The sequence below is a fragment of the Phoxinus phoxinus genome (genome assembly GCF_949152265.1).
Source record: "Phoxinus phoxinus genome assembly, chromosome: 3".
NCBI lineage: Eukaryota > Metazoa > Chordata > Actinopteri > Cypriniformes > Leuciscidae > Phoxinus > Phoxinus phoxinus.
Genome location: NC_136878.1, coordinates 35,002,126 through 35,018,740, shown reverse-complemented (window position 1 = coordinate 35,018,740; position 16,615 = coordinate 35,002,126). Strand labels below are relative to the sequence as shown.

General features: G+C 39.5%; 1 protein-coding gene across 1 annotated transcript in view; it reads left to right on the top strand.

Annotated features, from left to right (window-relative positions):
- aspa (aspartoacylase) overlaps positions 1-16,615 on the top strand; it is a 117,062-nt gene that overhangs the window by 89,902 nt on the left and 10,545 nt on the right. Inside the window, exon 5 of the mRNA XM_079605779.1 lies at positions 13,299-13,408. Coding sequence (XP_079461905.1) covers positions 13,299-13,408 — 110 coding nt within the window. The remainder of the gene's footprint in view (positions 1-13,298; positions 13,409-16,615) is intronic.

Sequence of the window (16,615 nt, the reverse complement as noted above, 5' to 3'; positions counted from 1 at the left end):
ACCAATTACCAGGGCACAATCAGAATAATTCTCAGTGGGTGTTTCACTGAGCGGGGCAAATCGATTTGTTATCAGAACGGAAAAGTGGTTTTTTGATCCGCGACTTGAGCGATCTCTCACTGTCACCCATCTGCCCTGCTGCACGGGCTCTACTTCAGCTGGAACCGAATCATGTAAAGAGTTCACTAGGCGCATCCAAAATAGTATAAAGCTCTAGCACTCTTCTTACTATTCTCGATTAAAATTTGGATGCGTGTCTCTAGTTCTGAAATCTTCTCCATCAGCCTGACTGTCTCCTTGCATTTATCACATATAAATCTTATATTGCTGACAGAGAAGGCTATGGTAAACACACCTATTCGTTTCCATCAGGAGGATGGATCCTGGAGACCTGCAACGGTAACACAACATGCACACACACACAGGAGCTACCACATCCAGACAGAATATGGGCAGACTCTACGACGCAACCGCTGGCACCTCCGCAAAAGCAGAGATGCTCAAGACACCAAAGACACAAAACATGCAGACACACACACCAACAACACACAGCCACCACACCCTGAACCTGCGGACCACCCGCGACCATCAAACCAACAACGCACAATTGTTTGAATTAATGTCGTGTGTGTGTATGTAATGCCATTTTTCTCTTAAGAAGGGAAATGCAACATCCTGACTGGCAAACGAGCAAATATTACAGAAATAATTTTAAGGGGTCAAATATTGGCTCTTGATGAGAAAGTTAATGTGTGCCGGTGATATTCCATAAAAAAAATATATAAGCAAAGATAAACATATGAAATTTACTATAAAACCAATACAATTAATGCATCACACTTTCGAATTTATATTCAAATGTTTTATCTTCAAAAAATTGTTTTATCATTGTTATTATAATAATAATAATTCAAAATTTTGATAATCATAAATGATTATAATCATTAATAAATTATATTAATATTATTAATATTACAATATAAATGTATAAGAAAGGTAATAATTTTTGAGGGAAAAATAAATAAGGTTAAGGCCAGTATAAACTCTACTTTTTTTCTGTTTGGTATTGTAACTTGACTTCGACTTGACCCTTAGCAGGACTCGACTTGACTTGCTTGAAGTGAACCACTGACTTGACTTGACTTGACTTGGTTGTGTGTACTGTCGCTCGAATGGCGGCATGCCGGCAGCCATGTTGCGCCTCCATCTTGAAAATACATTAGCCAAAGAGGGACATACCTGGAAATTCAAGATTCGCCTTTTATAAATAAAGCCTGTTGAAGATGGAGGATCACGCCTATTCTCGAGGACATGTAACAGAGTTGCCAAGGAAGCAAAAGAGAGAATTAAAACGACAACGTGACAAGCAAATCAACAAGACCAAATCAATATTGGAGTGGCTTTTCCAAGATGGAAAGAGCTCATGAGGAGCAAGGATTTTAAAAGGGAAGTTGCCTGCTTTCTTCTCGACAGGTAATTCAGCCTATTTGTGTAAATTCAAAGTTTTATAGTTAATTGGCTATCTATAGCATGGTTGTGCATAACGCTAGAATGAAGTTTAGGATAATTTACATCGTGTCAATGATGAAAAAGGATTGTTTACCATGTAACATAAATCTGTGTGCTGCGACGGATCACTAAATGCAGTTTGCAATAGTTTTCTAAAGTAACCTCATCACTTGAAGGAACACTCATGGACGAAGTCGAACTGGAAGCCATGTTAATCCTGGAATAATACGGCCACCGTAGGAGTTAAAACGCCCTCAGAATGGGAGGGGCTAGAAAGTAACATTCAGTTGGTAGTCATGTACAATTTCACTGCTAGATGGGAGAAAATCTTACACAGTGTAGCTTGAAATACAGACTTCTTCTTTAAGTGTTTATCTTCCTCTTTTTCCCCCTCAACTGTGGAAACATTTAAAGGTAGTCACATATACTTTCAGTGTACTGACATGAATACACATTTTTTTGTCTTGCATTAAGCAGGAACATGTTGGGCTGGGCAAGCACAGCTAGTTTCTCTTCTGGTTTCAAAGTTTTTTTACTTAAATACTTGCTTGCCAGTTGGTTAGTTCCCATGTCAATAGTAGCTTGCTGGGTTTCGTAATGTCATGCTGTGTATAGGGGCTACATTGTTGTGGATGAATGTCTCATTGTGAGCTCTCAAACGTGCTTTCCGTTTGCTAGTGTAGATCCGTGTTTGGACCACATCAACATAACAAGCAAAACAAGAGATCTGCATTATGGAAACTATGGGGACTCAGGGATTTGACTGACGCAGGGGCCATCTGTTATGAATACAAGATAACAGCTAAATGATCCAACTATTTGAAAAATACATTGTGTTTCTCATATTATACTTTTAAGGATTTGAAAAATAAATCTCATATCGAAACAGATTTACATATATTCATCTTTTCACATAACTTCAGAATGCACATGGCATTTTCCCACATGGTCATAGACCTGAAAATAACATTTCAACTTAACCAAGATACTGTATAGTATGAGCACTATAAATCCATCATATAATTATTTTATTTATTGCAAATTAACCAAACAGTAGTCTATACAATGTATACAAGGTAAATCTATCATATTAGACTGAATGTGACAGTTTTTAAACCTATACCATACATTGTGCTTTAAACACATACTATTTTCCCATTATTTATGTAAAATATCTTATTAATAATAATAATAATTTTGCATCTCTTCACCACAATGAAAATGATTTTAAAATGATCAAGTTTTAGAGTCAATTTCTTCTCTAATGAGAGTAATTTATTTTCTTTCTTTCTCTTTTTATTTTTATAAATGGCTATATTTATAAATTTGGAAGTCCTATCTAATTATTTCTGAAATATGTATCATTTATCGTTCAATATTTATTTTAAACGTTTGGTTTATCCTCACTGTAGAACCAGTGCTTCACAGTCAAAACAATTTATTGTTATTTAAAAAAAAAAAGTTATTTTAACTTTATTTTACAATGTTGTGAGAAGATAAAATAACTTCTCACAACATTGGTTATTCATGACTGCTCTTTTAAGTTAAACTGCATGAAACATGAAATTTTCTTTTCTAGATAGTGAGAAAGTGAAGGGAAATAAAATGGAAACACATAACCTATCATAATTACAAAACTCTTTGTTCCAACTTGGAAAGTGCTATTTTTAGTAACCCCCATGTGTCAGCATATGCCTACTCCAAAACCTGACACCTTTACAATGCTGAATGTTCATTGCATGAGTGTAAATAATACATATTAGTGACATTTCATGAAGACTGTAAGACAGTACAAGATGGAAAAAATGTGCTACTAATTTCTCAACAAGTGGACACAGCAAAACTGGCAAATAGTCTGGCTTATTTACAGAACCATTTTGTTTTTATAACATTTTTAGACCAGCTGGATCCCACTACCAGTTGAAGGAACCAAAGCTGAAAAAATACAACATGACCTAAGCATAGTACACAAGTTTAGCTTACATAAGATCGCTACATAAGCCACTGATTAGTAATTAATGGGACAGTTCACTAAAAATAAAAAAAATTGGTTACACTTTATTTTAAGGTGTCCTTGTTACAGTATAACTATGCATTTAAGTACTGAGTAATAGTAATTAATTATAGCCGAATTGTTAGGTGAGCATATGGATTACACACTCCTATAGAAGACATGTCAGTTAAAACCTGCAGGTACACTGACACTGACTTAAATAGCAGGAAACTGTCTACAAGGGACGTCTCGATAGGGTACTTTGACCAATAGTTGATGTTTCCCACCATCGTTCTATGAGCAGAGGAACCTTCTCACTAGTATCCTACTAGATGAAGGTCAACAGCCACTCAGTGGAGCTGGGGCCCCAATAAAGCTTTCGAGCCCCAGCAATTCTAACTCCTTTGGCAGCCCCTGTATCCGGTTTATCTCTCAGATGTACTGGCATTGCCTCTCCTCTGATCAAGTGGGACCTGGACGAGAGAAGCCGCTGAAAAGTGTTAGGACCACCCAAGGTATCTTAAACTGTCCTGGTAGTGAAAAACAAGTCGACAAACCATTTCTTCGGCAGAGGAAACCATATGACTTTGCAGAAATCAAAAACCCAGTTTGAGGTCGTACAGTGATAAGCCAGAGTAATGGGGATGATGCTAGGGATCTCATTCTAGAGTGGGTGGGACCAATCCATGGTAAGATACCGCCTTCTTTAATTCAGGCAGCCCCTGACCAATAAGGTGCTACCACTCACCACAGCACTACCATAATGGGTGTTCAATCCCATCCAAAAAGTCGAAACCCATTTTCTTAACTTGGAATGTAAGGACAATGACCACTGGAATGAACACATACAAAGGTCTAGTCTGCGAAAATATTAATGCTAGAAAGACAGCTGTCCTTGATAATGAACTGTCCAAACGAAATGTCCATGTCACTGCTCTTTAAGAGATAAGATTGGCAAGAGCAGGTACCATCAAGAAGGCAAATTTTTTTAATTTACTGGTTTGGGAAGCCAGTTGATGAATGAAGGCTGTATGGTACTGGATATGCTATACGTAACAACCTAAGCAGCAGTACACAAACATCCACTGCAATAAGTAACAGGATATCACATGAATGAGAACAGTCAATGGCCTTGTGCCACCCAAGATCATCAGCTTGAGTTTGTCATTGTCAAGCAGAATTACAGAAAATAAGTCATGAACTTATGTATACACAGTACATATACAGAAACCTACCTGCAAAGCTCCAGTACTGTGAAAAGTTTTACTCACTTGGAGATTCCTTACAACCTTGTAATTGGCCAGGGCTTCCACGGGCTTGCTCAAGAATTTATCAATGTTGGTGCTACATATGGTCGTGTATCGGCCCAGTCCATCCTGCCTCACCATAGCACCGTTTCCAAGGCTTGCCTAGAAAAGGCAGATAGGAGGAGGGAAGTTCTGGCACAGACGCTCAAAGATGCTCTGAAGAATGGATACGTAGGGATGAGCACGGATATGTGGACTGATGACTACAAAAAGCTAAGTTACATCGCAATAACGTGCTGTTATATCACCGACAACTATAAATTAGTTGGTAAAACTCTCACCACAGCGATGTTTCCCGTGGAGGATGCTAAAACGGGGAAAAATATCAGACGCGAGATAGTGTGCCTGCTGGTCAACAAATTTGGCCTCGACCCTAGCTTCCTCAGTTGAATAGTGTGGGTAACAGATGAAGGCAGCAACATAATCAAAGCCCTGGAACCATATAGGAGACTTTCTTGTCTCGATCACCTAATTAATACTGTCCTTCGCCACGGTCTGCATGCCGACGCACTGGCCGACAACACGCCGGATATAGGAGAGACCATATCTGCAAGGACTCGTGAAATATCTGAAACAATCTGGCCTGGTTACGCAATTATCGAAGACAGTGCTACAGATGGGGGAGACACGATTTAGCACAGTTTACCTCACACTCAAGTCAGTGCAGGACATATACCCAGAGCTAAGGGAGAAGCTGGAGACCCGCGGTGAGCTTGAGCGCATCGAAAATATTGCACCTGACCTATTGAGCTTTCTGGTCACCTTTTTGGAGCCATTCTATAATGGCCAGAGAGAGTTGGAGGGCGACAAATATGCAACAATAAACTTTGTTTGCCTCTGGCTTGAGAGACTAAAGAGACATTGCCAGCCCTCTCCCACCGACTCTCCGCAGCAAGCCTTTGTGCGCCAGAGACATGCCGACTTCATAGTGCAAAAAATCAAGGTGAACATCCTGCACAAAGTTGCTCTTTTCTTCTGGCCCAAATTCAACAAATTGAGGATGATGTCTCCTGAAGAGATATCTGAAGTACATGCACACGTTCGCACCCTACTCTTGCCTGTGGAGGAAGATGCTGCAGCGGCTGTCAGTGCAATGAGCAGTACTGGCCTCACACCACCAGCAGCCAGGCCCAGGGGAGACTCCGACTTTGCCGAGTGGGAGAACCAAGACCATGATAACGAACCAGATGAGGATGAAGTGGCCATGTACAATTCACAGAGGCATGCCATGGATGACGACAGGGACCTACTGAAATGGTGGAAAGTCAACGGACTGGTGTACCCAAAACTAGCCAGGCTGGCAAGATCTGTCCTCTGCATTCCAGCAAGCAGCAGCAGCAGCAGCGAGTGGGTGTTCAGCGCAGCTGGCCGAATGATAGAGCAGAGGAGGACCGCTCTGAAACCAGCAACTGTGGACGCAATCTTGTTCTTGCATGACAACATGTAGAACCATGTAAGTAGGCTATAGCTTTGTGATTAATAAGCTATTATATAATGGTTAAATTTATGTATAGCAGGCAGCATATATAGCCTTGGCCTAATCAATTCTTCACACTTTGTCTACAGGCTCATACACAGGCAGGCAGGAGGCTACCAGAATTGAGCAGCGTTATTGCACTAGGCCTACGTTTTATAATAGGCTTTGAAAATATTGATTTTGTTAAAAAAAAAAATCTATGTTCTAAAACATTGTTTAATTATATTAGAGTAGTAGGCCTACTCCTAGGCTATCCAAAGTTAATTCGTTCATCATTGTTCACCTTTTTTACGTTTTTTTTTTCATTCGGATCCATTCCATTCTGAATAAACAAACGCAGTTTAGATGCTTCGTCCTTGTTGCATTATTCATTAAGACAATAATTAATAAATGCACGCACAATTATCCATGAACTTGATTAATCTTGCAGATATGTTTTACTAAGCAAAAATCAATGTGCAGCAATTGAGTACGTGTTGTAGCCATTAAATAAGCGCATTTAGTTTCATATTTATTAAAATATTATAATGTTATTGTTTTCCATCTATGTTGATTATGAAAAGTGAACAGTATGAGTAGATGGGAGGATGCGCAATATATAGGGAGGCATGAGTGGTTCAGACATGATTTTGACCACTTCCTTAAGTTTTGTTTAGTAGAAAGCCTTTCTTTAAAGTGAATTTCATTTTGTATAAATTGTTTCTTAATTTTAATAAATTTTTCATCAACCAATTGCCTGGATGTAATAAATAAGAAGCAAATATAGCAGACAATATAATCATGACATGGAGGGGCCAGCGAGCTGCGGTCACTTGCCTTTTTGTACGTGAACTGAAGCACATCTCATCATAAATTAAATCAATGCAGGCGTTTCAGAATTTACGGTAACACTTTATAATAACTGCACACTATTAATCATTAGTTAAGCATTAGTAAACAGTAAATTCGTCATTTATAAAGCATTAATATACAATAATAAGCAGTTTATAAATAAAGTTAAAAATGCTTTATTCTTGATTTAAAAGCATATCTATAATGTGTTTAATAATTATATTTTCATATGTTATTAACGATCAATTTATCATTTCTAAATGAAGTATTGCATTATTTACAAACCAGTTATTTCAGAGTTGTCAGTGGTTCATAATATTACTTAGAAAGTGTATGTAAATGATTAATAAACTATTTAAATGTACATTCATACATCTTATTATTCAGACATATAGTAATAGTTACTTAGTGTGTTAGTAAATCCTTTATTAACATGTATTTCTACTGTAATTCATGGTTAATTCAGGTAGTTATAAAGCATTTAGTAGTGGTCAGTTAACTATTGTTGTGAGCTCATCTAAAGTGAGGACTATTCATGAACTGTAAAGCATTTACAAAGGAGATTTAAAGGCTGTTAATATTTCTATGTTCTGTATCACTGTGTTTGTGTCTTTTTTTCTGTTTAGAAGATAAATGAGCCTTTAAATCTCCTTTGTAAATGCTTTACAAGGCATGAATAGTCCTCACCTTAGATGAGCTCACAAAAATAGTTAACTCACCACTACTAAATGCTTTATAACTACCTGCATTTACTACATTTACTTAGACTTTCTAAGTGATCTTATGAATCACTGACAACTCTAGATATGCTTATAAATCAAGAATAAAGCATTTGTAGCTGTATTTATAAACTGCTTTTTAATGTATATTAATGCTTTATAAATGATGAATTAACTGTTTACTAATGCTTAACTAATGATTAATAGCGTGCAGTTATTATAAAGTGTTACCGAATTTACAAATGAACATATTGCTTGTTGCACGAGCACACATATTATGTCGAAATAATGATTCGGGGAATAATGATATGGGGCAGTAGTGAAAGCTGATTCTAGTTGTTGCATAATGAGTTCAGCTTTAGGTGTCCATGACTTTAGGGCCTGTTCTTTAACAGTGAAGTCAGTGGAGCGGTGAGGGAACTGTAGTTATAAATGAAGCGGCGATAGAAATTGGCAAAATCAAGGAATTTTGGGAGTTCTTTGATTGTTGTGGGAGTCAGCCAGAACTTGACTGCTGAGACTTTCCCCTCGTCCACCTGGATGCCTTCCTTACTGATCTGGTAAAAAAGGAATTGGATGAAGGAATGATGGAATGATGGAAACTGCAATTTTCAGGATTTAGGAACAGTTGGTACTCACACAGATGTTGTAGGACCTCCGAAACATGACAGGGATGTTCTGCCAGACTCCGTGAGTATATCAAGATATCGTTGATATATACCACTACAAACGGGTTCAGGAACACCCGGATTACCTCATTCATACAGTCCTGGAATATGTTGACAAGTCAGTACGTCATAATGCAGTACTCATAGCATCCTGCAGGGGTCACAAATGTTGTCTTCCACTCGTTCCCCTCATTTATCCGGATGGCGGTTATACGTGCTTTGGAGGTCTAGTTTAGTGAAAATGGAAGCACTGTAGAATTGTTCCAGGGCTGCTGGGACGAGGGTAAGTGGATAACAGAACTTGATGGTTATTTTGTTGAGTGTGTTTCCCAACCCTGCTCCTGAAGGACCCCCAACACTGCACGTTTTCTTTGTCTCCCGGTAAGCAATGCAGGGCCACAAGCCTAAATCCTTCTTGGCGACGAAACGTTGGCTGGATGCAGCAGGAGAAGTTGAAGGGCGGATGTAACCCTGCTTGAGTGCCTTGATGTACTCAATGTGGAGAGTGAGTCAATTCTTCCACAGGGAACTGGCTTGCCCGGTACCAAATCGATAGCACAGTCCTATGGTCGGTGTGGAGGCAGTTGTGAGCCTCTCCTCGGGCATCAGACATTTGCAAATGGGGCATGATATGTCCACTGACTGTTGAGCGATGGGACTCTCAATGGAAGTAGAATTAACTGAGATCACAGGAGATGGTCTATTCTAAAGGACGGTTGTGGTAACTCTGGGAAACAGTTGAGGAAGCAGTTCTCGCCCCATCACAGAACATCTCCCGTTCTCCACGATATCTCGAGTTGATGTTGTATCAGCCATAGGCGCCCTAGAATGACACCAGTGGTGGTAACATCCAGAACCAGAGGAGCAAAAGACTCTACATGCAGGCAGCCAACACACAGCAAAATTGGCTTTACTTGATGATGGACATACCCTCTGCACAGAGTCTTCCTATTACTGATTGATTCTTGTACAGGGTTTTAGTTGTGGTCTTTTAAAGTCTGAGCTGCATGCAGAGCTGCCCACAGATGAAGTTGCCAGCTGACCCAGAGTCGAGGACGGCGGTAACTGAAATTACAAGATCAGAGGCAATCAGTGTCACTTTAGTGGTTAATGGAGTGAATTTGATAGAATGACAGGTAACTGAACTCACCATGGGACAAGGCGGATGAACAGGGCATGTGGAGATTCAGTGTCATCCAGCTCACACACTGGGTCAGCCGACGGAATCTTTCAGTGGGAGATAAACAGTAATTTATCTGCACTTGCATGGGCTCAGACTCTGGTTCGGAGGGGCCAGGTCGCTCTAGCTGGTAATGGAATGATGTGGAGGACTGCAAGGCGGTGGTCTCTTCCAAACAACTCTGCATGCATTGAGAAACTGATTTTTTTGAGTCCTATGGTGTCCTCATAGATGGCAAGTTGCAACTGCAGCGCAGGATTGAGACCCTGTCGATAAGTCAGATTCAGTGCGTGTTCATTCCAGCAACTAGATGCAGTTAGGGTTCAGAATCTCAGGCACAATCAGAAACAGAGCTCTTTCTTTGACGAATATGATATAAGTCATTGTTTCCCAACCCTGCTCCTGAAGGACCCCAAAAACTGCACGTTTTCTTTGTCTCCCTAATCAAACACACCTGATTCAACTCATCAGCTCATTATCACATGGGTTTATGAGCTGATGAGTTGAATCAGGTGTGTTTGATTAGGGAGACAAAGAAAATGTGCAGTGTTGGGGGTCATTCAGGTGCAGTGTTGGGAAACACTGATATAACTGATCACATATGGAGGAATCAGCCAATCAGCCAAACAAACACCTCTCTAAAATGGGCCACAGAACTGTTCACGGACTGAGTGATAGGACTTGACTGATACCAGATGGTTTCGGCCCACTGCAAGGCTCTTCCTGTTAACAGAAACGCAACAAAAGAGATTTTAGAATGTACTGTGGGAAATCACTTCAGTTGCATTTCGAGCACCAATAAACAATGCAGGAGAAAGCCATTGCAGTCCTCTACCGAGCCAGAGTAGGGATGACCATGGGACTGGTAATGAAGATCGGTGAGGAAGCGCTCTTAGGAAGGGATGCTGGTGACCGGTAAGTTGTCTTTTCATAGTCTAGATTCATCTTAGCGTTGCTCAAGCCTTCTGTCACAATAACACGATGAGTGAGAGGGTAAGTTAGTCCAAAAACACTTTACTGGTCACACAGCAGGTGCAGAAGCAAACAGAAGAAGAAGATTGGTTAATGCCGATGATGGAATGATAATAATAAAAGTATTTTTCTTACAGATGCTGGTTGGAGATTGAACCATTGGAGTACACACCTCAGTATTTTGGTGGAGTATGGAATGCAGGTAAGTATAGCAGGAGAGCAGAGGAATAAATAAGACAAGAGTGTGTCATCGTAGAACTCCTATATGTAGATGATGCTGCATTATGCGCATCTCCACCAGAGCAGCTGCAGACTCAGCTTGACTGTTTCTCATGCTCATGTGATGTTTTTTTCACAATCTGACTTGTGATGCAAACTGGAATCATAACCACACCATGTTGCTTCATTTGGCCAGTGGAGGACTGGTCACCCTACTAAGCTTGGTTTCTCCCGAAGTTTCTTTTCCATTTCTGTCACAGGTGGAGTTTAGGCTCCTTGCCACTGTCGCCTCTGGCTTGCTTAGTTGGGGACACATAATATTCAGCAATATTATTGATTTAACTGATGGATGAGAACTGAGCAGGACAATAACATCACTGTTTTCTACAAAGCTGCTTTATAGCTGAATTCAACTCATTTCATATTAAAAACACAGTAACTAAACTGAACTGAATGAACACCGAACTGACCTCAGCTGATCACTGACACTTATTTTCTTTTTAAAGCTGCTTTACAGCAGAATTAAATCCTGTTGTATTATTAAATTATAATTGTTCTGTTTATCCCTGTAAAGCTGCTTTGAAGATAGATTTTAGCATACCAACAAACTCCTGGACCCAGGCAGCTCAAACCCAAGCCGAATGGAGGGCTGATCTATTCAAAGGAAAGACTCAAGACCATGCTACAGTAGCAACCTCCAGCAGCTAAAGGAATGTTAGCTATGCCAGCTAATATATGTTTATATAATCTATTGTGAATTGCATTGTTGCTTGCGAGAGAAGTGTCAGGTGTGGCTGTAATGAAGAGTGCAATGCTGGAGAATCCAAGAAAAATGGATTCTTTCAATTTAAATTCGGAAACTCGGAAATACTCAGAAAATTACAGGAATAAGCAAAATAACACAACCACTTTCACGAGTTCACACTTACATATAATTTGAAGGGATAAAGTTTAATGCGTATTTGGCGTGCTGTCCGGAGGGAGGGCTCCGAGCTCGGAGTTCTGCCCGAACCCAGAGTACTCCCCCCGTATGTAAGTGTTTAGGACTAGAAGCGTGGAGAAGGGGTAGTGGAGGGATGCTGCAAAAACTGTCAATGGAATGAGGTGAGACTGCTGAGTATATATACCTCTTACCATTGATTGCTGAGTGCTCTCCACTTGTGTTAATTATCTGAACGTGCTCCTCTTGAACCTTGTTAATAAAACATCATTTAAACACGACACATTAAGGCTCCGTTTACACGTACATGGTTATTTTGAAAAACGGAGACATTTCCCTTCGGTTGGGGACGTAGAATTCTCCTCTGAAAACGATTCTTTCTAAAAACTCCGGCCAGAGTGGAGATTTTGGAAAACTCTGAAACGTTTGCACGTTTGCATGTAAACTGAGAGAAACTGAGTTTTAGGCAGTCGACGTCACAGTATGCGACAGAACTTGCACTGCGTCAAAAGTGCGACCTATATTTTCGGGATTCTGATTGGCTAATATGGGCTTGAGCTTCTCGTTCACTGCCACCTATAGGTTTGGCATGCTCTTGACGGCATATACACGGGTTCGTGTAAATTAACACTTTTCTGAAAACGGAGAGGGTGAAATGTCCGTTTATGAAAATAACTGGCCACGTGTAAACGTAGCCTAAAAGGAACAGAGGAAACTAATGGTATAAATAGGAGACTAAATTATCAACAGGTGAACGTAATCCAATCAGAAACCATAGAAACTAACTAGCAAACAGAACTCATGTAGGCTGCATGTAACAAGGACAATGTAAAATAGTGTTACCGAAAATTCTCTCATCGTTTACTGAGCATTTACTAAGAAAGTCAAATAAATCCGGATGGTATGAGGCTGACTCTTTCTTTTTTCAGATAAACACAAACAAAGATTTTTAGGAAAATCCATCTGTGAGTCCATATAATGCTACTGAAAGCCAGGCTGCTGCTCATTTGACACTTTCAAAACCACACATAGTGATTGTGATGGTAATCCATCCAAATCCAGTGGATGAATTATTGTCTTCTGAAGCAAAACACTAAATTTTTTACTTTTTAAAATACAAATCAATGCTTCCAGTCGACTGTCATACAGGCAATCAAGAGGGGGACATTGTGACGCAACATAAAAGAAAGTTTGCGCAAGAAGTAATGCGGAAACACATAGGACCACCATTTATCCCAAACCTCACAATGCACTTAGATCACTTGTCACAACGCCACGATAAGTTTTGGTCTTTGATCACTGTCTATGGACAAAAAAAAGTTTGACTTTGAGAATTTTTTTAAAATGTTTGTGTTCCACACACTGTAAGAAAGAAAGTCATGGCAGTATGGAATGTCTGAATTTTCCCCAAAGAGTGATGTCTCTTTTTCCTTTTTCTTTTGTGAATCTTTTCATTTTCCATGTTTGTTTTTACCTGTCACAGGTGTGGAGTTTCCTCCATGTACAGTGGAAGTTTTCAAAGTCCAGGAGAGAATGGACTACCCCAGGGACACCAACGGCAACATCACAGCTATGGTGCATCCTCATCTACAGGTATTCTAAATGGACCATCTAGTAAATGCATACAAATTAATGTTTTTTATTAAAGGAAAATGCATGCCCTTGAGCATCACCAGTTAAGCTTCACCAGTGCGCGGACGCACTGAATCGTTCTTTGTTTAAATAGTTCAAAGTTACTATTAGATTTAATGTTATAACTTGACAAACCATACATCATTAAAAAGATATAAGATTCAAGTTTCAGTATTTGACCACTAATTTATTCTGAGAAACTTATAGTGACAGTTATGTGATAATTTGTGTCAAAAATTAGCCGATACCTTTAATATGAATTCTGAGCGTCAGCCGCTCCCATTCAGGAAAAAACTCCTGTACGGTCGCCATGAAAGCGCTAGACCAAACAACGTCCCTCAGGGCTTTTAGCTAAAAAATGTGCAGATTTGGAGAAATATTGATAGATTCTCATAGGTTTATGTCAGATTTCAATAGAGAGGAATAATATTTATTGAATTTATACCCAAATGTGCCGATGTAATCATTATGAGCGCTGGATATTCAAATGTACTGTGTTTTCAATGCACACTGGCAGCCTGAGGGCGCCCTATACACATTTAGTCCATATATGGAACACATGAAGAAAAGACATATCATGTGACAATGCAGGAACTCCGTTAACATAAACAAAGCTTTCAGAGAACGCTGTAACATGCAGATAAATATGTTTTGGAGACAATAAACATGATTGCAACGATATATGATTTAACTGTGTTCTTTGAGCCATGTCAGGTATTTTCATAATAATAGATTATATTTATAATGTAATGCTAATCGTTATAGACATTATGATTGTGCAGAATACTATAAAATACTATATTTTCTGTCAGATTTTGTTATTTGTTTTTGTCACAGAATGTTATTTAAAACACTCGACTTGCATTATAAAGTAAGTTGGGAGCATAAAACATGTTTTTAATCTCACAAATTGCCATATATTGATGGTTTGCAAAGCTATCATTGTGCTACCTAGCCCTCAGATGCACCTGCCACCTAGCTGTTATCTTTATGCAAATTTTTTTTAATAGGAATGCTGTGGTGTATAAAGTATGATTTAACTTTTCTAACTTTAGTTAGTGTGAAATGTTGCTGTTTGAGCATAAACGACATCTGCAAAGTTACAACGCTTAAAGTTCAAAGCAAAGGAAGATATTTGCTTTTAAAGAAAAGGACTACAACAAACGGCTGGTAGGGACTACACAAATTTCCTCCAGGTTTAGTGACATCAGGAAGCCTAAAATATACATAAACCCCGGGAACACGCAGTCCATGTTGAGAAGAAGAAAAGTTGTTGTATAAGAGTACATTTGTGAGTCAGCTCAAACTTTAGAGTCCATCTTTTCACATGCAATAGAAAGTCACTCTGTGTGCATCTCACAACAGTTCCTATACGACCGATTTATAGATTACCATGACAGAATATCGTAATTGGGCGACTTCCGCTTCCGCCCGCATGGAGTGAGTAGCAGAAAAAGGGAGCTCCTCGAATAAATAAGTGATAATTGCTCAATAGACTATCAATTGTGTGAAAAAGTTATATTTTTTTCGTCAAAGAGTTGTTACGAACCTTTCGACATGAAACTCGTGCAAAAAAGTTACATCGACAATCCGTAATACCAAGACAGAAAGCGATGAAAGAAAAATGGACGAACATAAGCAAGACGTCGACTCTCCAATTTCACTAAGGGCTCTCAGAACGGAACTGCATACACACCGAGAAGCTGTGATTAAGGACATTAAGTCACAAATTGAAAATCTTCATCAGGAGGTGCAAAAGAATCGAGAAGAGATGAAAGAAGACCTGCGTGCTCTCCGAGAGGAAATCTTTCCCGAGCTAGCCGCCTTGCACAAGGCGCAGACCAAATCGACGAACGAGACCACAGAGATGGGAAAAGTGCTAAGTGACACGATGGACAGAGTGGCAGCACTAGAGCAATCGCACGAAGTTATGTCCAAAGAGCACAAGAAAATGCATGAAAAATGTATGGATTTGGAGAATCGTAGCCGGAGACAGAATTTAAGATTCGTTGGAGTCCCAGAAGGTGTGGAGGCGGGAAATCCGAATCGATTCATCAAGGACCTGCTGCTGGAGATATTCGAAGGCGATGACTTGGGAGATTCCAGTATGACAGTAGATCGCGCGCATAGGACTCTTGCACCAAAACCGAAGCAGGGAGAGAAGCCCCGAGCAATAATTGCTCGCTTTCATTACTTTTCTGACAAGGAAAAAATCCTGAAGCTGTCTAGAAATAAAGGTCGTCTCTACTACAAGGGATCCCCTGTTTATATCTTCCCTGACGTGAGTCCAGAAGTTGCCAAACTGCGTGCCGCGTTCAATCCAGTGAAAGCCAAGCTGCGTGCCGCCGGGATAAACTACAGTTTGTTTTACCCAGCCAAACTGGCAATCACCTTGGACGGAATCAGATACACGTTTGAACACCCCCAAGATGCGGAGAAATTTATCGGGAAGAAGATTCAAGCCTGAAGGCCGAACTCAACTGTAAGTCTAGAATAAATGATAAACTGATGTCTGTTATCATTTTCAGCACGCACGCAAAGACGATTATAATTTAAACGCATTTCTGGACTCTTATAGTGACTAAGTTCATTAGTCAAGTTCATCGGGAAAAGAAATGTAACTTAATCATCTAACCATGTTAAAGTAAAAGAAACAAAAGAGCGTAAATAGTCTATAGAGTTTGTTTTATTGTAGGAAGGAGCTAAGTGGTAAGTCAGTTTGTTTGCTAACCTTTTTGTTTGTATGACGGGTAAAAAGGGATTTCTAAACTTGCTCTGTCCCTTTTTTGTTACTTTTCAGTTAAGGAAAGGTAAATGGAGCTATTGTTCAAATGGTTCAAGTTGTTTGAGGTTGTTAAGGAAAACGAATTGGCACGTTTTTTTTGTTTTTGTTTTTTTCTTCTTCGTTTTTTTCTCTTTTTTTCCGGGTTTTTTTTCTCTCTTTCTTTTCTTTTCTTTTTTTCATCTTACTTTTCAAAATCCGTTCTTTACAGTACTTTTTGAATGATCAACTATGGCTAGAATGAAAGTAAATGCTGTTAAGAAAAATTCAGTTCAGTTCGTCTCATGGAATTGTAAAGGGCTTAATGGGGCTATAAAACGGGGTAATGTACTAGCTCATCTTGGGAGACTAGGGACAGATATAAGGAACCAGAATCAGGGCCGATT